The 22391-nt window shown below is 35.1% G+C and overlaps 2 protein-coding genes across 7 annotated transcripts; both read left to right on the forward strand.

Moving 5' to 3' along the window:
* Positions 1-2326: 2326 nt before the first annotated feature.
* LOC100881133 (putative methylmalonate-semialdehyde/malonate-semialdehyde dehydrogenase [acylating], mitochondrial) lies at positions 2327-10135 on the forward strand. Of its 5 annotated transcripts, XM_012287706.2 has the most exons (9): positions 2380-2484; positions 3212-3379; positions 4861-4933; positions 5767-5966; positions 6106-6184; positions 6945-7312; positions 7743-8171; positions 9146-9424; positions 9762-10135. In XM_012287706.2, exons 3-9 carry the CDS (start codon positions 4909-4911, stop codon positions 9861-9863), a joined length of 1482 nt encoding a protein of 493 aa, XP_012143096.2. In that variant the 5' UTR covers positions 2380-2484; positions 3212-3379; positions 4861-4908; the 3' UTR covers positions 9864-10135. The 5 variants fall into 5 exon arrangements, with proteins under 5 accessions (XP_003704285.2, XP_012143098.2, XP_012143096.2 ...); XM_003704237.3 differs by lacking the exon at positions 3212-3379 and having other exon boundaries at positions 2327-2484; XM_012287707.2 differs by lacking the exon at positions 4861-4933 and having other exon boundaries at positions 2381-2484.
* A 291-nt stretch (positions 10136-10426) lies between these two features.
* LOC100881021 (uncharacterized) lies at positions 10427-21850 on the forward strand. 2 transcript variants are annotated; one of them, XM_012287701.2, is made up of 4 exons: positions 10427-11149; positions 14126-14572; positions 16139-16539; positions 21104-21850. In XM_012287701.2, the coding sequence occupies exons 2-4, from the start codon at positions 14137-14139 to the stop codon at positions 21311-21313; spliced, it is 1047 nt and encodes a 348-aa protein (XP_012143091.2). In that variant the 5' UTR covers positions 10427-11149; positions 14126-14136; the 3' UTR covers positions 21314-21850. The 2 variants fall into 2 exon arrangements, with proteins under 2 accessions (XP_012143091.2, XP_012143092.2); XM_012287702.2 differs by lacking the exon at positions 10427-11149 and adding an exon at positions 12002-12787.
* The last annotated feature ends 541 nt before the right edge of the window (positions 21851-22391 follow it).

Genomic DNA, 22391 nt, shown 5'->3' on the forward strand with positions numbered 1-22391 from the left:
TCTACGAATCGAATTACAGCGAACACGATACTCTGTTACATCAACAAATTACTGTTCGTATAAAAATTTGTCCTTCTTGTGCACTTCCTAATGTGATTATAAAGTATAATTTATTTTATGAGTTGGACTGACTTTAAGATAAATTAACTTAACCTATAAAAAGGTATTATAACCTTAAAAAAATGTTAGAAGGATATTCACGTGTGATGGAATATTAACTCATTCAAATGGAATATGAGCTCTAATATAAGAACAAGGATTGTTAATAAAATTTTATTAATTTCAAAAGAAATTTTTAATGTTCACACAAGTAAGGGAGTAAATGAGGTTATGTAGTTTAGATAGAGCTTATTGTAATGTAAAAATTATTTAAAAAATTAAAAATGATGTTTTGTCAAATTCAATCCCTTTTATATAAAAATTATTGTAATGGTATTTAACTTCACAAATTTTATTCAAAAAATTAAGAACACAATTTTGTTAAATTCCACCCTTCCTATATAAATGATTATACTAGTATTTGACATGGTAGGATTTATTTAAAAAATTAGAAACACAGTTTTGTCAAATTCATCCCCTTCCATATAAATGATTGCAGTGGTATTTAACTTCACAAATTTTATTCAAAAAATTAAGAACACAGTTTTGTTAAATTCCACCCTTCCTATATAAATGATTTTACTAGTATTTGACATGGTAGATTTATTTAAAAAATTAGAAACACAGTTTTGTCAAATTCACCCCCTTCCACATACATGATTATATTAGTATCGAACATGGTAAAAGTTATTTAAAAAATTAAAAAATTTTGTTACGTTGAACCCCGATAAATAATTGTAATAGTATTTAATATAGTTTCTAATCCAGCGTTGACATTAGTCGCTAATGAGTAATGGATCACGTTTGTTCACCTTTTTAGGGTGAATTTCCATCGCGTTTCACTTTCTTCGCCATACATAATCGTCGTATCGATAAACGGCTTTCGGAGGCAGTTAAAGGCTGCACATATAAAACGAACAAACGCACGAGACTTTAATACAGAGTCAGAACCTGTCGATCGGTTCTAACGATTGTTTGCCAATCAACTTCCGTGTAATCGCGCGGTTAGTTGTTACGCATGCCTCGGGGCCACTAACGATTACCAACATTCTTGCTTTCCCCTCTTCCTCATACCATTTTTTTTCTAAACCGGACGTTTTTTTACGGTTGCAGCAATCAATTCTGAACAATATCGGACGTTGGTGCTTTATCAATTATTTATAACGCGATGTTACATTCTTTGTATCGATGGTAATTTAAGGAAACCGGTATTTCGATGAACGAGGAAAGACCACGGTTAAAGAACGTAATTATTGTCGTTTAATGATAATAATTTACAGTTATGATGATAAGAGACTGTATCCATTTGAAATATTATAAATTCTAACTGTTTTACTTGTTCGTATATTAAATGAAAGTCGTTTCTACAGAAATGTTTTTTACCACAAAAATTTGAAAGGGACGTCTCCATAAAAAATTATAAGTTAGAACTATCTTATGAAGAATGAAAAAATTTTAACGATTTTAATTGTTTATAAATTAAAGGAAATTCGTGTTCAATTTCTAGGAAGTAGTTTTTATTTTCAGGAAATATTTGTAAGGTTTTTTAATGTTTGATATTAAAGTCTTTAAAAGTAACAGTCAGTTAATAGAACTGTACTTTTGCCTGCAACTTAACTTTTTGACCTAGCCTTACCGAATTAACCTAACCTTACCAAATTAATTTTCATATAGTACACATACAATTTTCTTTTATTATACATAAACTTATAGTAGTTAGATTTAACTTATGTGACAATTTATACAAATTTAAAATGTTATTAAAATATTTAATATGATGATACATATACATATTGTCTTATCAATGCGTATCTTAGCCATATAGTAAATACAGCTAATGCTATATAGTAAATGCTTCGTCTATATTGCTGGAAAGTGGCTCCACCTCGAATTCTCAAGCAAAACTTACTCGAACATCTGCAACAGCAGTCACAATTCAAATTTCCCTCCTTACCGACAGCTGACTTACACTTCTACCAAAACTCAAAACAAAGTACCTAAAAAACCATTCTCCACCCTACAAAACTAAAAATTAAGCTTAATATACTTCATCTAAATCAAATATTAGAACTCAAGTATAGTGTACATAATTTTATCAGTAATTTATGCCAAGAAGTGGTTCGAATCGATAAAACTATCCTCGTGTTCCGTTCGACAATCATCGTCCATTCTTCGGCTATTGTCGGAACTTTGTTGAGAACATTTCAGCAAACATCAACTACTGCCAACGTTGTAAACAGAGATAATTAACCTTGACGAAAACATTGCCACGCATTCGACACTACGTAAGGCCATTTTTTCAGTGGATAAGGCCAGTTCCATTACAGACAGCCGTGAACGTGCTCTGAAAGCATGGCGCTCCTCGCGAGAATTTCCAAGTGCGAGGTACGTCAGAAATTTCCCTTAATTTTACCGAAATTTGTTGTTTTCGTTAGAGAACGTTGGTCGAATCAATGTATTCCAGATGCCTTTGCTGCCGTAAGATGTGCACTTCAGCCGCGAATCAATGTGGAGTCACTGTCTTAATATGACTGTATCTAATATTTATGAATTACGTTATCGTCGATGATAATTAAATTTAGCCACATGGTGGATACAGTGCACATCTTCATAAGTTTACACAGATTTTCACTGAAATTTAATTTTATTCTATTTGGATATTGTTTTTCGTACACAACATCAGATCTGGCTTTCGTTACAGATAAGGGATGATATCTCTAACATAACTAAAATCGAAATTATCTTCAAGATAATTGTATCACTGAAAGTATGGGGTGGATACAATCGTCATGACTCTTCAGGTTCCACTAACTTGAAAAATACGTAAACAAAATTCCACTTGAATGTAAAATGTAAAATGCCACCCTAATTTTTAGTAATGGAGTACTTTTTCACAGCTGATATCAAGATAACCTCGAGTTATAATTTTAAACTTAAATTTTTTATTATGTTTACCCTGGGTTTACAGAGATAGAGGTGTTTGGATAACATTTGGACAATTATATAATAATCATTCTTGTGCAATGCTCGAACTACGCTTTCGATCATCTTAAGTCATAAACGAGCTTAATATCCCTAATTTCCGAGTACTTTCTTTTACATGTATTTTCAGAATGCGGTAATGCTTGTTTAACAGTCATGGAGTCATCCTCATTACTGGTCGTTTGGAGCTGCGTGCTCGCTGGGGGGTCAACGTTATCTACACCTCTCATTTAACGATAATACAAGCGTTAACAACCCAGTAAAACAAGGAATATCAACGTTTTACACCCTTCATTTTGTAATTAGACTTTAATCGAATTATCGGGATCCATAAAAGGGAAACTGCGTGCAAACATGATAGTTAGACTAGCGATGTTCCACATTTCTGACGTAGAGAAACATGTTTTCATGTATCAGAAATCTGTTGCTCGGTGATCATTCAATAATTTATACCGTTAAAGCAATCGTCACGTTTAAATAATTCATACGATTAAAATAATGATCATGTTTAAATAATTTTCAGCGTTAAAATGATCGTGTTTAAATAATTTTCAACGTTAAAATGATCATGTTTAAATAATTTTCAACGTTAAAATGATCAGGTTTAAATAATTTTCCCTATTAAAATGATCATATTTAAATAATTTTCATCATGTTTGAATAATTTTCAGCATTAAAATAATTTATTGCAAGTTTCACTCCCGAAGAGAATTTGAAAGGGGATTATACTGAGCAACTTTTAGAACACCTATATACTCAGATAATAGTTACAAAAGTAATTTGAAACTAGTCTAAACGATACTAATCTGTCCAAACTCGCGAATATTGCAGTAGAAGCTCCGTACCGACTGGCGGGCCACCGAACCGACTATGCCGAACGCTTAAACACATAATTAGTACATGAAATCTAGAAAATATGTTAATTACTGAAACACATATTCACTGTGACTACTTTTCACAATTGTATAAACAATTTCGTCAAGTTTTAGTCCAATTGAAAAATACAATATCTAATAGAATGTCGATACAATCTGATAAAATATTAAGGCTGCTGACATCTTTTGATTTAACAGTCAAAGTCACTGAAAACCAATGCAAAACTGATTCCCCAAATCAATGAAATTTTCACTAATTGAGACTTAAAGAATTCTAAAGTGATTGAAAACCTCAATTTGACGTTTTAATATCAGTAATATCAGTAACGATCGACTTAAAAGCTCTTATTGCTTTCTGAAGCGCACCGGAAGTCCGAATTATACCTCTACTCTAAATTCATTCAAGAGCCACGACATCCGTGTTGTTTTTCAAGGGAGACTACTTGCGAATCTTCGTTCCAATTGACTCCGATACAAAATTACAGTGCAATGGCGCTCGTAAAGGGGAATGTCATTACCAATCTGGTGTAATGGAGATCGCATACTTTACGTAACGCGAATTGAATCGGTTTGCCAACAAGTGTATCGTGTCAAAGCGACGTATATCGTGCAAGGGGCAAACAGTTGTTCCCAATGGGCTTCTTATCTTTGATGTTGCCCACCGATAAACCTTAACAGACAGATAGATTTATTTTAAAGCCTACTGGGTGATACATTTAAAACGTTCTAAACTGAAACTTATTTTGAATGAAAATAAAATTATCTTTTCGTTTGTGCCATGACAATAGAGTTTGCTAATGAGGTAAACGATTTAAAACCATTTACAAATGCAAATGACGGTAAATAAAATTCTTCGACTTAAATTACAAAGTAAAATTTGTTTAATATTGATTGAATATTTTAGGCGCGATTAGCCGCAAGGACGTACAGCAGTAGTGTACCGACGGTTAAGATGTACATTGATGGCCAGTTCGTAGGTAATTATTTTTCTGTATTAAAAATTGCATAGAAAAATTAATAATCGATCGTACAGAATTAGTAGGTGCTACAATTTGAAGATACGAAAATATTTATGTATCATATGACGAAACAAAATATATCATATGATGAAGCTTTTAGTTGAAAATCAATGTTCAAAACTTATAATATAAATTGTTTCATAGAAGATTGAATAGAAAGGTCTAAAATTTTGATCGAATATATACTCGGTTTCTCAAGCATTCTACAACCCATTTTTTTATGACGAACATTTAAAAGTACACTTCTGAAGGCATTTCGATTCAAGCCCGCGGACGACGAGTGCTGCTGAAGCGTCCATTGAAACTGCATAGAAAAGGCGTTATATTTCGAGGCGAATTCAATTTTAAGCATTGCTTTAAAAAGGAAACGCTTAACCATCGGATGAATAAGCACTGGTTACGTAAAAAGCTTCAAAGTTAAATGGAATAATTATACATACTATTTCCCGCTTGAAAGTTGTGTTAAAATTAATTTTGTATACGGTAGCGAACACTGTAGTGTCCTCCAGAAAAAATGGCGACGTCAAGTTTCACGAATAGTCATAAATTTTTAAATATTAAAACTATTCTTTTGGGAAGTGGATATTTTATGTAGAATTTATGTGACTTTTAATTTTAAGAAGAATTTTAATGGTTATCGGTGACTAGAGAAGGGTTTAAGAGGCTCTCAATCAGAGGAAAATATTAGAAAATTTTCTAAAAATTGTGTTCTAATTTACTTTTCTCTGTGTCCGTATTATTAATAAATTAATTACTTATTTTTATTGATGGAAGTTTTAAATTTGTTTCAGAATCGAAGGCCACAGAATTCACGGAGGTTCATGACCCAGCCACGAATAAATTACTATGTCGTACACCAAAGTGCACGAAAGAAGAAATGCAGACAGCCGTAGAAAGTGCAAAATCTGCGTACGAGAAGTGGAAAAACACTAGCGTTCTTACTAGACAAACCTTGATGCTGAAATACCAGGCACTCATTCGTGAACACTCGGTACGTTAACAATTTTAATTTAGCTTCCTAAGTTGCGTTTTAAAAAATATAAAACTTAGCTTAAAGCCATTTACTGTCTAAGCATTTTGAAATTCTACTTTAATTTTTGTAGATATTTTAATGTGAATCCTTGTTTCAGAAAGAGATTGCAGCAAATTTAGTTCAGGAGAATGGAAAGACAATGGCGGACGCGGAAGGGGATGTTCTTCGAGGTCTTCGTAAGTATTCTTAAAACTTCTGAAGCAATTTAAATTAAGGCTTAAGCTATTGTTACTTCAAATTAAGATCATAACAATGAAAGAGTAATTACTCAGGTGTTTCGAAAAGAGAATAAATGTTACAGTATCATTGTAATATTTTTTTAACAAGAGTAATCAGTTTGGATGTTGTGTGCGCAGTAGCTATGCGCAGTGAGGTTTATTGGAGCGTATATGAACCTTCTGCGCAGTCTACTGCGCAATCTACTGCGTATATGCCCAATGCGCTAGGTCACTGTCAAGGTCATTAATAGGTTACAGTTTTTACATTTGCTGCAATTGGATATTGTTCATAGATCACATTATCCTTGAATTATATGTATAATACGTATAATAACTGAAGCTGTTTAGTGTATAATAAGATTCTAGAATAAGTTATAATATCATAGATATATGTATACATATGTTACACAGAGCGACAAATCACTTCACACACATTATCTAACAAATGATAAATATAACAAAGATCAAAACTTGTTAACTTCCATCAGTGTTAAAAATGCCTTGAGTCAATTAAACAAATAATATATAATAAAGCTTAGAGTTCAAAGTGAACCATACGGAATTTGAAGAGATACTGAAATTTAAAGAAGTTACTGAACAATGAATTTCGAAATGATTCTGTAAGCAAGTCAAATTACAATCTGTCCACGTTATTCAGTCCCCGTTAATCCCAAACAGGTAAACGATACGTTACAAACGATGTTGATTTACGTTACAGAGGTGGTGGACGCATGCACCGCAATTCCTTCCCTGCAAATGGGCGAGAGTACACCAAACATCGCCACAGATATGGACATAATTTCCTACAGAGTTCCCCTTGGTGTAACTGCCTCCATCTGTCCGTTCAATTTCCCGGCGATGATACCGCTGTGGTCGTTTCCGGTTTCGGTCGCGTGTGGAAACGCGACCATTTTGAAACCGTCCGAGCGTGTGCCAGGGGCATCCATGATCCTGGCCGATTTGTTCACCAAGGCCGGTGCTCCACCAGGATTATTGAACGTTATACATGGCCAACATGCCGCTGTTGATTTTATCTGCGAACATCCGGATATCAAGGCGGTTTCTTTCGTTGGTTCCGATCAGGCGGTACGTTCTACTATCGATTGCTATTCCTTTGTGCTCGTTCTATCGACAGTTGCATTTTGTACGCAAGATATCGAGCTGAATGATGGAGCTTTTATTTGGTTACTGCTTTAACTCGTATATTGAGTTTAGGATGAGCTATGATAGGGTGAGGTAGTTTACAAGTAGTTTAATTTGAACAAATTTTTAATTTGAAATTTTTGTGATTTTTAAAAAATTACATAACAAATTTTTTGATTACATGAAAAATTATATAAAATTCATCAATAAACAACGCACAAGCCAAGCACAATACATCAGCAAAAATCAGCAAAAATACACTAAAGCAACTAAACAAAATTTCAAACATCTTCTATCAATATAAATTAATTTTTGAGTCACTAATTTCTGAATCACCCAACCTCTGCCTTAACGAACGTCCTCCATTTTCCAGGGAAAATACATATACAAACAGAGCAGCGCCCACGGCAAACGAGTGCAGTGCAACATGGGAGCGAAGAACCATTGCGTTGTATTGCCAGATGCAAACAAAAACAAGACCCTTTCTCAGATCGTCGGTGCGGCGTTCGGAGCAGCTGGACAAAGATGCATGGCTCTCTCGGTAGCCATATTTGTCGGCCAATCGAAGGACTGGATACCTGATCTGGTAGAAGCCGCGAAAAAATTGAAGGTCAATGCTGGCCACGTACCTGGGACCGACCTTGGACCAGTTATATCGCCGCAGTCCAAGAAGAGGATATGCGAATTGGTGGAGTCGGGGGTGAAAGAGGGCGCGACGTTGGCTCTTGATGGTAGAGGACTCGTTGTCAGTGGTTATGAAAATGGAAACTTTGTTGGACCGACTGTTCTTACTAATGTTGAGGTAACTTGGAAGTTGATTTGAGAATTTGGGAATTTTGGAGATGGAGATTTGGGGATTTGAGAATTTTGGAATGGAGAGTTGGGAATTTGAGAATTTTGGAGTGGAGAGTTGGGAATTTGAGAATTTTGGGAGTGGAGAGATGGGAATTTGAGAGGTGTGGAATTGGAGATTTGGAAATTTGGAAACTTTGGGAGTTGGGAAATTAGGAGTTTGAGAGCTTGGGAGTTGGGAGTTTGGCAATTTAGAAATTTGGGAATTGGGGAATGTGGGAATTGGGGAATGTGGGAATTGGGGAATGTGGGAATTGGGGAATGTGGGAATTGGGGAATGTGGGAATTGGGGAATGTGGGAATTGGGGAATGTGGGAATTGGGGAATGTGGGAATTGGGGAATGTGGGAATTGGGGAATGTGGGAATTTGGGAATGTGGGAATTGGAGAATGTGGGAATTAGAGAATGTGGGAACTGGAAAATTTGGGAATTGGGAAATATGGGAATTGGGGAATGTGGGAATTGGGAAGAGTGGGAATTGGGAAATGTGGGAATTGGGGAATGTGGGAATTGGGGAATGTGGGAATTGGAGAATGTGGGAATTGGAAAATTTTGGAATTGGGGAATGTGGGAATTGGGGAATGTGGGAATTGGGGAATGTGGGAATTAGAGAATGTGGGAACTGGAAAATTTGGGAGTTGGGAAATGTGGGAATTGGGGAATGTGGGAATTAGAGAATGTGGGAACTGGAAAATTTGGGAGTTGGGAAATGTGGGAATTGGGGAATGTGGGAATTGGGAAATTTGGGAATTGGGGAATGTGGGAACTTGGAAATGTGGAAATTGGGAAAAGTGAGAATTGCAGAATGTGAGAATTGGAAAATTTAAAAAATTGACAATTCAGAAATTCCAGAATATAGAAAACTACATCCACATTGCTATAAAATTCATCTCAATTTAATCCAAATATTACATCATGTTTCAGCCCACAATGAAATGTTACACAGAAGAAATTTTTGGTCCCGTGCTTTCCTGTATTTTCACCAACACCCTAAACGAGGCTGTGGATATAATTAACAAGAATGTTTATGGAAATGGAACTGCGGTGTTCACTACAAATGGCGCAACGGCGAGAGCATTTATAAATAGAATCGAGGCTGGTCAAGTTGGTGTAAATGTCCCTATTCCTGTCCCATTGCCAATGTTCAGTTTTACAGGAAATAAGGGGTCGTTTTTGGGTGATAATCACTTTTATGGGAAACATGTAAGTGCAATCACATACAACATATTTCAACCCCAAATTTATATATATTTGATAATAATATTCTAGTATAAATAATTAAAGTATGAACTTTACAATTGTTTAAAAAATTATAAAATATGACTTAAGTAACTTTTAGTAAAAATTATTTGTATATTTAACTTTAAAATTTTATATAATAGTTTACCCATTGAATTACCAATTTTATACAATAATAGTTAGCCAGTGGAAATTTCCGAGCATGGAAATAATTTTTAATTTGATATTTAACCTCTACCATATACATAATTATTCAAAAATGTAGATTAACATATTAATTAAAAATGTAAAATGTTTCCAGGGCGTCAACTTCCATACACAAGTTAAAACCATAACTCAGTTGTGGAGATCTGGAGATTCCAGCGACATCGCATCCTCAACAGCTATGCCGACTATGCAATAAAAGAACTTGACTTCAACTTCCACATTGAATATGTGAAGATTAAATACTAGTTCCTAATTTTTGCACTTATATTAATTCTTACGTTCAATGTCTTTAATGGTTATACTTCCTCTTTATGAAGTATAGTGTACAAATTTCTATAGGCATATGTTACAAGAAAAACGTCTTCCATTGATCCAATTTCAGTAGAACTGAAGTGGAGAAATTTTCTTAGCATTTTATGTATCTATATTTTGTAATAAAATACTAATAAAGAATTCCATGCAGAGCTATTGTTGTTTTGTTATTCTTGTTAGGGTTGGTTTTTTGAATTTTTTTGTTGACAAGGTGTTTTATTTGCAAATTTTCAAATTTCTGTGTTTGCAAATTTATAAGTTGTTAAATTGTTGTGTTGTGAAATTTTGAAATTGGGAAATTGTGGAATTGTCAAATTGTCAAATTGCTAAATTCCCAAATTTGCAAATTCTCAAGTTTTCAAATACTTACATCTCCAAATTTATTAATATCCTAATTTACAGATATCACAAATTTCTAAATTTCCAAATTCTCAAATTTCCAAGTTCTCAAGTTCTAATTTCTTAACCCACAATTTCCCAAAATCCTAAATTTGCAAGTTTCCAAATTTCCCACATCATAAACTCTCAAGTTCCAAAATTTCCAAGTTTTCATACTCCCCAATTCCAGAATTCTTCAATTTCCAAATTCCCAAATTACCACATACACATATTTCCAAATATCCAAATTCCTCAACATCAAACTCCTCAACCCTCTCAACCCCCAAACCCTCAAATCTCCAACTCTTCAAATCCCCAAATTCTCAAATTCCCAAAACTCCAAATTTCCCAAACCTCCAACAAAAAATCTCTCCCCAAAAGCTTCCAAGAATATCAACCCTCCTCCAAAATAAAAAAGAAATAAGAACCAAAGTCAACCCCACCGCCAAAGAGCACTCCAGAGATGAATTCAGCTAATCATAACAGGAAGCATGATAACAGGAAGCAATGATAGAAGTTCAAGGTCGAGTAGTATTCGAACGTCCTTGAACCCAAGATGGTTCCTCGTATCCGTATCGAAGACATTCAAACGGTGACGGACTTCCGGAAATTGTTGACGGCGTCTGCGCACTCGTTTCACCACCCCCTGGTGAGACGCATCTGCGCATTTTCCAGGAGAATTTCTCTCACAGGCGAGGTTCTGCCTGTCCTGGATTGTCGTGTTCGCTCCGACAGAGAAGCCTGCCGGAAGTGGAAACGGAGAATACCAACCCCTTCTGTTGCACACATATTGTGAGTACTACTTGTTTATCTCTGAACGATTATTTATTTCCGACTGTCACTCGCCTTCTTTCTCGACAATTGCCAAATGTGGCCATTTATTTGCAAAGTATGCTTCGTTGATATATTTGTTTTCATTCGTTATTGTTTTCATCCCCTTCGAACTTGTAAAAAACTTTCACAGGAATTTTCGGGTGATTTGCTTTTGTCAAGCGTTGCATTTTTGGGGAAACGTTAACCTTATGGCTGGTTTAGGGGAATCGTGATTTAATATTTGCCGAGGAAAATCGGGAATCGATTCCTCCCGGAGGAACGTGTCTGTTGTCCTTTCTTTAGCTCGACCATGCTCGATAATCCTTTGGGAATTTGAAAAATGGGGCTTCGTTGCTGTTAGGTATTACACGTAGATACAATTTTCGATTTTAATTATTTCCCTGAGGAGGCACTTCCATCCGCAATTATTTCTAATTTCCCAACTTTCAGTCACTTTTCATTCACATCTGTCTACTTATAATTTTCTGCTGCAAACTTTAATTATTTTTAATTATCTGTAGTTTTAAATTGTAATTTTTAGGACTTTCTATTATCGTGTCTCAAAGACACGAGATGAAAATGTAACTCATTATATTTTAATAACATTTTCGTTCGTTTATGTACATCTTCCTCTTGAATTATATATTGCAATACATTATTTATTTAATTTCATTCAAGTACAAAAAAAAATATGGAAAGCAACTGGGAAAGAATTAAGATTAGCAAGTGCATTTTGTCATAAAAATTCATATGAGTATTAAGAAATAAATATTCATACTTCATTTGCGTTTGTACTTGCATTTTTATTTGTGTAAAATTGGAAAACAAATATTAATACATTTTAACAAATATTTTCAATATATTTTTCATTTAAAATTATGTTTAAATTCGTCTCAATAAATGTACCAATATTTATGCACCTTAAAGAATACATGTACTTACATTTGTATTAAACTTACCTTCTTTTACAAAACTTAACAAGACACCATTTTAAAAATTTCTATCTCATCGACAGATCTTCGCTCATCGACAGTTTACGAATCACATATTCTTCCCCCGTAAAATAGCATTTTACAACTTTTGTACGAATAAAGTCCCTGTTATGCTCGCGTTATAGTTCTTCTTTTACGTGGGCTTACTACGCTTGACTTTAAGAAGATAGTTTCGGCTAATCCCAGCTTTACTTCATCAGCCAGCAAATTTAACCATGCAAATGCCTTTCGGCAAGTCGTATAACACGTTTTTCATGCTTTAACACCCTCGGAAATTTCATCCCTTTTTTTTTTAATCTCGGATAAGATTGCATGCAAAGTACTATTTTATACTACACTATGTTTCACGTTTTACATTTATCACTTTTAATCATGCATCCGTCTTTCTACTCGTATACGGTGCGTAATGCACTGTAGAACATATATGTACGTATATTTATGTAGAAGTTTGTGTACATATTAAGTGTACGTATGTATAGTGATTGTGGTATTCATTTATAAAGTGTATGCATTTATGGAGTAATAATATTTGAATTACAATTGCTGATGGGAGATACATTCGTTATCGAGGATTAATTGATAGAGTTGGCTGATCAGTTTGCATTATACGTCATTAGTAGCATTAGTTAGTTGAACAATTCTGAATTATAATAGCTAGTTTCTCTTATAATAACCTAACCTCTAAAATCTACGCAGCATAACCTAACCTCCTGAACACATCTAAAGGTTTAATACATTCAAGCAGCATCATTCATAGCTGGTTTGCTTATTAGTTAGCTCGTCAATTTCTAGTCTTTCTTATATTAACCTAACCTCTCAGTCTACGCAGCATAACCTAACCTCTCCTGAATGCATCGAAAGATTTAATACATTCAGACAACATCATTCGTAGCTGGTTTGCTTATTAGTTAACTCCTCAATTTAGTATGAAATAATTGATGATTATAATAGCTAGTTTCTCTTATATCAACACCTAACCTCTATTAGTTACTTGTCTTAGTCTATGCACCATAACCTAACTTCTCCTGAAAAACATCTAAAACTTCAATACATCAAGTCAACGTTATTGGTAGCATTAGTTAACTGACTAATTTAAAATTAAACAATCAATGATTATAATAGTTAGTGTCTCTTATATCAACACCTAACCTTCATTAGTTACTTGTCTTAATTTATGCACTATAAACTAACTTTTCCTGGACACATCTAAAACTTCAATATATCAAGTCAACGTCATTGGTAGCATTAGTTACCTGATTAATTTAAAATTAAACAATCAATGATTATAATAGCTAGTCTCTGTTATATCAACACCTAATCTCTATTAGTTACTTGTCTTAATTTATGCACCATAACTTAACTTTTCCTGAAGACCATCTAAAACTTCAATATATCAAGTCAACGTCATTGGTAGCATTAGTTAACTGACTAATTTAAAATTTAGCAATCGATGGTTATAATATGTAGTCTCTCTTATATCAACACCTAACCTCCATTAGTTACTTATCTTAGTCTATGCACCATAACCTAACTTCTCCTGAAAAACATCTAAAATTTCAATACATTAAGTCAACGTCATTGGTAGCATTAGTTAGCTCACTAATTTAAAATTAAACAATACATGATTACACTTTATCTCCATTAGTTACCTCTCTTAGTCTACGCACCACAACCTAACCTTTCCTGGACATATCTAAAAATTTAACCTAACCTAACCGTTAAGTCAACATCGTCAGTAATACTAGTCAGCTGATGAACTTAGAATTAAACAACAATGCTTACATTTTGCCTTTCTTAGCACCTAACCTAACTCCTATTAATTACTTCTCCTGCTCCACACACCACCTCTCCTTCACCCATCTAAAATCAACACCCAAAACCTTCCAAAACTACGGAATGCCAAGAATCTGTTAACGATGCACCTACGTATGATTCACAACGAAGCCACGAATTCCTTCAACAGGTTTGTTAATTATGTACAAAACGGTACGAAAGGGCGATGCCAGCCTGCAATACACAATTCTGCCGCAAACGGACCAGTTTTCATCGTCTGGGTTCCCTCAGACCTCGAGCAAACCGAGGCCGAGGATCATCAAATATACCATGGGGATGCTGATGATCCTCATTATTTTGTCCTGCGTGGCGACGCCGTTCCTGATGAATCAAAACGACCAGAGTCTGTTCGCCAACACCGTTCTAGCGATGAGTCGCGTCAGTCACAACACAATAGCCAGAAATTCGTCGAGGAGTCAAGGAAAAGATATCGTGCACAAAAGCAAAAGTAAATTCCCTGTGACGACCGCATCGTCCGCGGAAATGTACAGAAAATCGGATGCTGAAGACGAAATGAATACGATGCCGGGAGTGTTGAAGGCGGAGATACAACAGACCGAGGATTTTACGAGCACGGGTTAGTATTCTTTGCGGAATTTATATTATTTATGGACGTTTGTGATTTTTTGTATCTTCGAGTAGATATGGTGGGGGTTTTGGTAGGGAATCGATGGGGGTGTAAAGTTGAGATGCGGTGCGATGCAGGTGCGTCATGACGCACTTTGGGAAATGTGGGAATTGTTCTGTAATTTGGGGTTTCTGTGGGTGCTTAAATTTCTGATTTCACCAATTTCTGTATTTTCCAATTTTCATATTGTCCTATTCCCATATTGTCCTATTCCCATATTGTCCTATTCCCACATTGTCCTATTCCCACATTGTCCAATACCCATATTGTCCAATTCCCACATTGTGCAATTTCCACAATTCTCAATTTCCAAATTTCCTAATTCCCACTCTTTCCAATTTCCACATTGTCCTATTCCCACATTGTCCAATTTCCACATTGTCCTATTCCCACATTGTCCTATACCCACATTGTCTAATTTCCACATTGTGCATATTTCCACATTTCCCAATTTCCGAATTTCCCAATTCCCACTCTTTCCAATTTCCGAATTTCCCAATTCCCACTCTTTCCAATTTCCATATTGTCCTATTCCCACATTGTCCAATTTCCATATTGTCATATACCCGCATTGTCTAATTCCCACATTGTGCAATTTCCACATTTCCCAATTTCCAAATTTCCCAATTTCCACTCTTTCCAATTCCCACATTTGCTAATTCCCACATTGTCCAATTCCCACATTGTCCAATTTCTACATTGTCCAATTCCCACATTGTCCAATTTCCACAATTCTCAATTTCCAAATTTCCTAATTCCCACTCTTTCCAATTTCCACATTGTCCTATTCCCACATTGTCCAATTTCCACATTGTCCTATTCCCACATTGTCCTATACCCACATTGTCTAATTTCCACATTGTGCATATTTCCACATTTCCCAATTTCCGAATTTCCCAATTCCCACTCTTTCCAATTTCCGAATTTCCCAATTCCCACTCTTTCCAATTTCCATATTGTCCTATTCCCACATTGTCCAATTTCCATATTGTCATATACCCGCATTGTCTAATTCCCACATTGTGCAATTTCCACATTTCCCAATTTCCAAATTTCCCAATTTCCACTCTTTCCAATTCCCACATTTGCTAATTCCCACATTGTCCAATTCCCACATTGTCCAATTTCTACATTGTCCAATTCCCACATTGTCCAATTTCTACATTGTCCAATTCCCACATTGTCCAATTCCCACATTTTCCAATTCCCACATTGTCCAATTTCAACATTGTCCAATTCCCACATTGTTCAATTTGCACATTGTCCACTTCCCACATTTTCCAATTCCCACATTGTCCAATTTCCACATTTCCAAATTCCAAGTTACAAATCCCTAAATGCTCAAATTCCTCAAATTTTTGAAGTTCCAAATCCCTTAATGCTCAAATTCCTCAAATTTTTGAAGTTCCAAACCCCTAAATCCCCAAATTCCCAAATTCCCACAGCTCCCAAATTACCACCTCACAAATTCAACTACCTAATCATAACCACCCATATTTTGTTTCCCTTTTCCAGAGGCCGTAATCATCAGCACGCAACGTCTCCGTACCTCGACGGACTCGACAACAAGTGTCCGACAGACATCCACCCCGTCCCCGTCGACGATCTCCCCGACGTTCTCGACGACGTTCAAGCCCGTGATCAGTACCCCGAACGAAGTGACCAAGACGTCGGCGAGCTCGCCAAGAAAGGCGAAAATGCCGAGGATAACCTTGAAGCTACGGGAGAACGAAACAATACCTCAGATGTACATGAAGGCGGGGATAGCTTCGTACAAAAAAGGAAACATTACGACCAGTGTTCTGGCGCACGGCCTAAGTCTCGAGGGGTTAATCTTCAAGACACCTGAGGGAACGATAAAGCCGTGGCCTCAGAAGTGGTTCTTTACCGACCCCTCTTCCGACTTCCAGTGGAAGGTAGGTGCATTTTATATGTTCGTACGAGTGCAACACGCTTCAATATCTTATGAGAATGAAGCGACGGTAACCATACAGCTTGTTTCAAAAATAATGCACTCTTCGTAAAAGTGCATTGTTAGGAGTCTTCATAAAACGGTGCATTATAGTCGCGAAGTTAAGTAGACTCTTTTAGCATATTTCAATTCCTTTAGATATAAGTTGCAAGTCCGAAGTTGCAAGGTATTCGGGCGCGGGAAATTTGAACGGCTGAGCAGGTAGCTATGTTTGTGCATTTTCAGGTCAGATTTGTAGAAAGGTAAATTTACTCGACAGCGATTTACTCTGTACTTCATTTAATTAAGAATGACAAGAATCGATTGACCAGAATTTTAAAACGTTGCAGGTAAAAGTATCTCTCTGCTGTTGTAGATTGTTCTTTTATCGAGGTGCTCATTAAGTACAATTACAGATTTTATCGAGATGTACTCGTAAATAAATATGTTCTAATTTTTCATTTTTATTTTATCGCTGTTATTGACATGTTTGGTATGTTCATAAATATGCTACTTTAAATTATTAGGTTATTATAGGTTATGTTATATTAGGTTGGGTTAGATCATACTATATTAAATGTAGGTTAGGGTAGGTCATATTATATTAAATGTAGGTTGGGTTAGGTCATATTGTATTAAATATAGGTTAGGGTAAGTCATATTATATTAAATGTAGGTTAGGGTAGGTCATACTATATTAAAGGTAGGTTAGGTTAGATCATATCACATTAAATGTAGGTTAGGTTAGATCACATTAAATTAGATTAAACTAGATCAGATTAGATGAGATTAGATCAAGTCAAATGAGGTTAGATGAGGTTCAGTGAGGTCAAATCATATTAGATTACATTAGTTGAGTTTGAATTTGACTGAGGTTAGGTTAGATTCAATGAAATAGAATCAACTATGCAAAATTCCATATATGTACACTCAGTGGTCCATGTTTAATCATGTTCATTAACATGGACATAATGTATGACATAAAATTATGTCCATTAACATAGCTTTCAAAATTATGTCCATTAACATGGACACAAAATTATGTTCGAAAAGGTAAACTAGAAAATTTCGAACACGCTTGAGTATTCGTAACGAGGGACCATCTGTCTAGAAAAATACTCGGATGCAGGACGAATGTTCCTGAGAGAAGGAAAAGTTGTCTGTTTGAATATTTCGTGCGCGTTGCTTCGGAGAATGCGATGGCCGGCCTTGAGGCCGTCTGAAAATTTCAGGAGGATCTTCACGGATCCCAAAGGTTAATTCGTATTCCACATAAATATTGATCGTGTTGCACCAAAGACATTTAAACCGAAGCACTCGTACCGATCGATAGGCACAGAGTACGTTGGTGAATCTAAAAGCAAACGAGAAACTCCTAGTCTCTTTATTTTTACTTCGCGTTTCTCACCAGTACGTTATCTTTTATCTTTTATCGCAGAGTCCTCCAAGTACGGACAAAGATGCATGTTACTTTCGAGATTATTCTGAATTCCTACTATTCTTATCCCACTATTTATTCCCAGACCGGGTGTCGTGTGGACTGCTTCGAAAAGAGATGTTTATCGCGAAAGCTGCAAATTGTTGCGGTAATGGAGACAGGGGATGTTTTCGCCGGATATCTTGCAAATTTTTGCATTCAGATTTATTCCATTCATTCTGGATATCTCGTTTGAATACTCTTTTGATCTGGAGGTTTATTAATTTTAAATTAGTGATGGGTTCAACCTAAATTTCTCTCACCAAACAAACAAGACGACTTCTTTGAGTTTCAACTTTGAAGAATTCCTTTGAAAACTGATACTTCAATATGGACATTTAATCATCTGTTAATAATATTACATAATTTAAACATCTATTTTCATGGTTAAAAGAAGTACACCAAATTCCTACTGAAAATTTTAATATTGCTATCAAAATATTTGACCGTAAAGTTTATTGTGAATTCATGATGTACAAAGTTAATTACTGTCAAATGAAATGTTTTGAGACATAAAATTAAATCAAGATGGTACACAGTATGAAATCAAGATGGAGTTACAAAAGTTTCAGCAACGTTGTAAGTAGATCAAAGTTTCTATGAAACATCGAGTAATTCCCTGTCTCCACTTAAGATGTTCTTTTATCGTATTTAATTAAGAGGATAATATTGAATTCTTGCAAAAGTTCTGGATAACAGTTTAACTCTTACAAAAGTTAGAAGAGAATTGAAATATATGAGAAAGTCGGACAAAACGAGGTACTTATGATTTAACGATTTGCTCTGGGTCACATTCATCGCTGAAGTTTACTTCTTTTGATCACGCAAAATGGAATTTTACATTTAGTCATTTAATCATATTTTATATTTGGTCAGTTATGTTATTTTTAATAGTTCACGATATGTTTTTAAGTAAAAAGTTAGAAGTAAATCAAAGGTGCATCAAGTATTCCGTCCTCTTCGATTACCAGTTTTGTCCAATACTTCTCTGCACGTATATTTACTGGCATTATTAATATCAACCTCTTTGCCTACGGAACCTTTGTAGGATTTTTGGGATTTTGAAAGTTAAAGCAGAGCGAAATTCACAGAGAGAACACTTTAAGTCTACCTTTCTGTACTTCAATCTTTTGAACGTCCATTTTATCGATCACAGAAAACCTCTCCATTTTTAACATCTATTAAGAAATAGTTGAAAAATACTCAGCTTGAAATTAATACGACAGATATCAAATATAACAAATATTTTCCGCTGAAATTAATTACAATCACATAGGATGACTTTTGGACGGACAATTAAATTCCTATAATTACGAATCCAATAATTCGATTAAAGTTGTCAGATATCAATAAAATGAAATAAAAGCTCGTCAAATATGTCTTTCGTGTTTTGGTAATTCAAATCAGATATGCATTTATATAGCAGTAATAAAAATCTCTAAATATATCTTTCTTGTTCCAATAATCAGTCAGTAGTTGCAAGAGTTGGGGAGTTCATATAACCGTTCGTGGCTATGTACATATATCGGTACATACCAAAAATTTCTAAATATATCTTTTTCCAATAATCGGTCTGTTCGTATCACTAGGTACAAGAATCAGATAGCTAGCATATATCTGTGCAACGCTGTATCAAAAATCTTCTAACATATCTCTTTTATTTTTTGTAATTTAAGTTTGCTCGAATCAGCGTTTGTGAGAACCAAATAGCTAGCGGTCATATATCACTATATTGCGGTATCATATCTTCTGTCATACCATTTCTAATCCCGTAATTCAGATTTGCTCGAATAGTTGCCAGAATCAGATAGCTGGCGGTCATATATCTGTACGGTGATCAGATAGCTGGCGGTCATATATTTGTACGGTGATCAGGTAGCTGGCGGTCATATATCTATACGCTGATCAGATAGCTAACGGTTATATATATGTACGTTGTTAGTACCAAAAGCCTTTAAATATATTTTCTTATTCTTGTAATTCAAGTCTGTTCGAATCAGTAGTTACAAGAAGCAGATATCTGGCGATCATATATCTATACATCGCTCTATCAAAATTCTACAACTACTTTCTTGTTTGTGAACTCAAGTTTGCTGCAATTAGCAGTTGCAAGAATCAGATAGCTAGCGGTCATATATCTGTATGTTGTTAATATAAAAAGTTTTCAAATATATTTTCTTATTCTTGTAATTCAAGTCTGTTTGAATCAGTAGTTGTAAGAAGCAGATACCTAGCGGTCATATATTTATACATTGCTCTATCAAAAATCTACAACTACTTTCTTGTTTGTGAACTCAAGTTTGCTGCAATTAGCAGTTGCAAGAATCAGATAGCTAGCGGTCATATATCTGTATGTTGTTAATATAAAAAGTTTTCAAATATATTTTCTTATTCTTGTAATTCAAGTCTGTTTGAATCAGTAGTTGTAAGAAGCAGATACCTAGCGGTCATATATCTATACATCACTCTATCAAAAATCTCCAAATACTTTCTTGTTTCTGAACTCAAGTTTGTTGCAATTAGCAGTTGCAAGAATCAGATAGCTAGCGGTCATATATCTGTACATTGTTCATATCGAAAGTCTCTAAATATATTTTCTTGTTCCTGTAACTCAAGGTTGTTCGAATTAGTAGTTGTAAGAATCAGATACCTAGCGGTCATATATCTACACGTCGATCTTTCAAAAATTTCCAACTACTTTCTTGTTCCTGAACTCAAGTTTGCTTCAATTAGCAGTTGCACTAATCAGATAGCTAGTGGTCATATATCTGTACATTGTTCATATCAAAAGTCTCTAAATATATTTTCTTATTCCTGTAACTAAAGTTTGTTCGAATCAGTAGTTACAAGAAGCAGATATCTAGCGATCATATATCTATACATTGCTCTACTAAAAATCTCCATCTACATCTTTCTTGTCAAATCATTATCCTTATCAATTATCATTAAAACATTTATTAAATTATTTCTGAATAATTAACTAAAAGCTAGCTAACCGATTATCAAGCCTATATCCACACATGGCTATAACAAAATATTTCTTTGATTCCAGGGATCGAACCAGATGCCAGTAATGATTTACATAGTGCTGGCAGGATTGGCAGCGTTGGCAAGCATCAGTATCGTCCTGATGTTCTACGTGCAACGAAAGGCCATAAGACGCCAGCGTCAAAGCGTGGAGGAACCGGAAGTAGAGGGTCACGAGGAAGACAAATCGACCTTGTTGGGCAGCGAGAGCCAGGAAACCGAGGAGAAGGAGTAATCGTGATTCTACATGTAACAGGGAAACCACGTAGCTCGTAAGACTCGCATATTTTTACAACACGCGCATCAGTTAGGGTTAGGTACCTCGCGTCAAAGAACGGACGATCGTGGAGACGTTGGAAACACCGAATAACATTAACCGGGTTTGTTTGATCGAGTAATAGAGACATCGGTTATGGAATTGACAAGTGATCATCCATTTGCTTACACACTTATTGTTTATCACGAACTTGAAGTAATTATATTTCAATTAGCCTTTAACTTAACGCGTAACAAGTAACACGATTATTACTTTTGATACAAAACGTTGTTAACGAAGTTGACGATTTCTTTATCGAGTCATCTTAAGGAGTTTAACCTCTTAACCTCGGCGGCCATTTTAGCTAATCGTAGAATATTTAATATTCGGAAGATCGGTGTATTCATTGAAGAGAAAATGTCTGAAACAGAACTGATTTCATTTTAATCCTTCGTTGCAAATATATTATAATATATTCTTGTATTTCTTCAAACATAAATAAAATTATTGAAGATATTCTTGTTCCTCAAAATTATAATACACCCAATTGAACCTCGCAGATGTATCATTTTCTTTTGAATAAATTTTTCTAATTAAAAAGCGCTTCTCCTGACTTCTTATTAATAATGCAAGAGTTATTGTTATGCAAAGAGTTTTTTCACGGTGTTCAGTGAGAAATATTTCTGGTCGGAATGAAGAAAGTCAAGCAACAAAGGGTTAATTAATTTTTCATTATAAACACAAAAGATAATTTTCTGGATGAAGGAATCGTAAGGTTAAGAGGTTAATTATCGTACGAGGCAGTCATTAAGATAACTGAATTCAAGATCTTTCAATAAGAACCAGTGTTATTCTGGACCTGATTTAATCCAGATTCCACGGGAAGAATCGGTAGATCCGAATCGATAGAAGATTGTTCGGAGATATGCTTTCGAGATCCTTTCGATAGAAATTTTCGACAAAGGAGCTTTCTTTTCGCGCAAACACTGAAACGTGACGTGACTAACACTTTACCAGTTCATTCAGAATCACTTTGGATAATTTCACTTCAAGTGAA

The sequence above is a fragment of the Megachile rotundata genome, chromosome 6, assembly GCF_050947335.1.
Source record: "Megachile rotundata isolate GNS110a chromosome 6, iyMegRotu1, whole genome shotgun sequence".
Classification (NCBI taxonomy): domain Eukaryota; kingdom Metazoa; phylum Arthropoda; class Insecta; order Hymenoptera; family Megachilidae; genus Megachile; species Megachile rotundata.

Bases quoted from the DNA above. Each gene is read 5' to 3' on its own strand.
- LOC100881021 (XM_012287701.2), top strand. From the start codon at position 14,137: ATGTACAAAACGGTACGAAAGGGCGATGCCAGCCTGCAATACACAATT. The intron at 14,573-16,138 runs GTTAGTATTCTT...TCCCTTTTCCAG, and splicing joins CGAGGATTTTACGAGCACGG to AGGCCGTAATCATCAGCACG. The intron at 16,540-21,103 runs GTAGGTGCATTT...CTTTGATTCCAG, and splicing joins CTTCCGACTTCCAGTGGAAG to GGATCGAACCAGATGCCAGT.
- LOC100881133 (XM_003704237.3), top strand. From the start codon at position 2,452: ATGGCGCTCCTCGCGAGAATTTCCAAGTGCGAG. The intron at 8,172-9,145 runs GTAACTTGGAAG...ATCATGTTTCAG, and splicing joins CTGTTCTTACTAATGTTGAG to CCCACAATGAAATGTTACAC. The intron at 9,425-9,761 runs GTAAGTGCAATC...AAATGTTTCCAG, and splicing joins ATCACTTTTATGGGAAACAT to GGCGTCAACTTCCATACACA.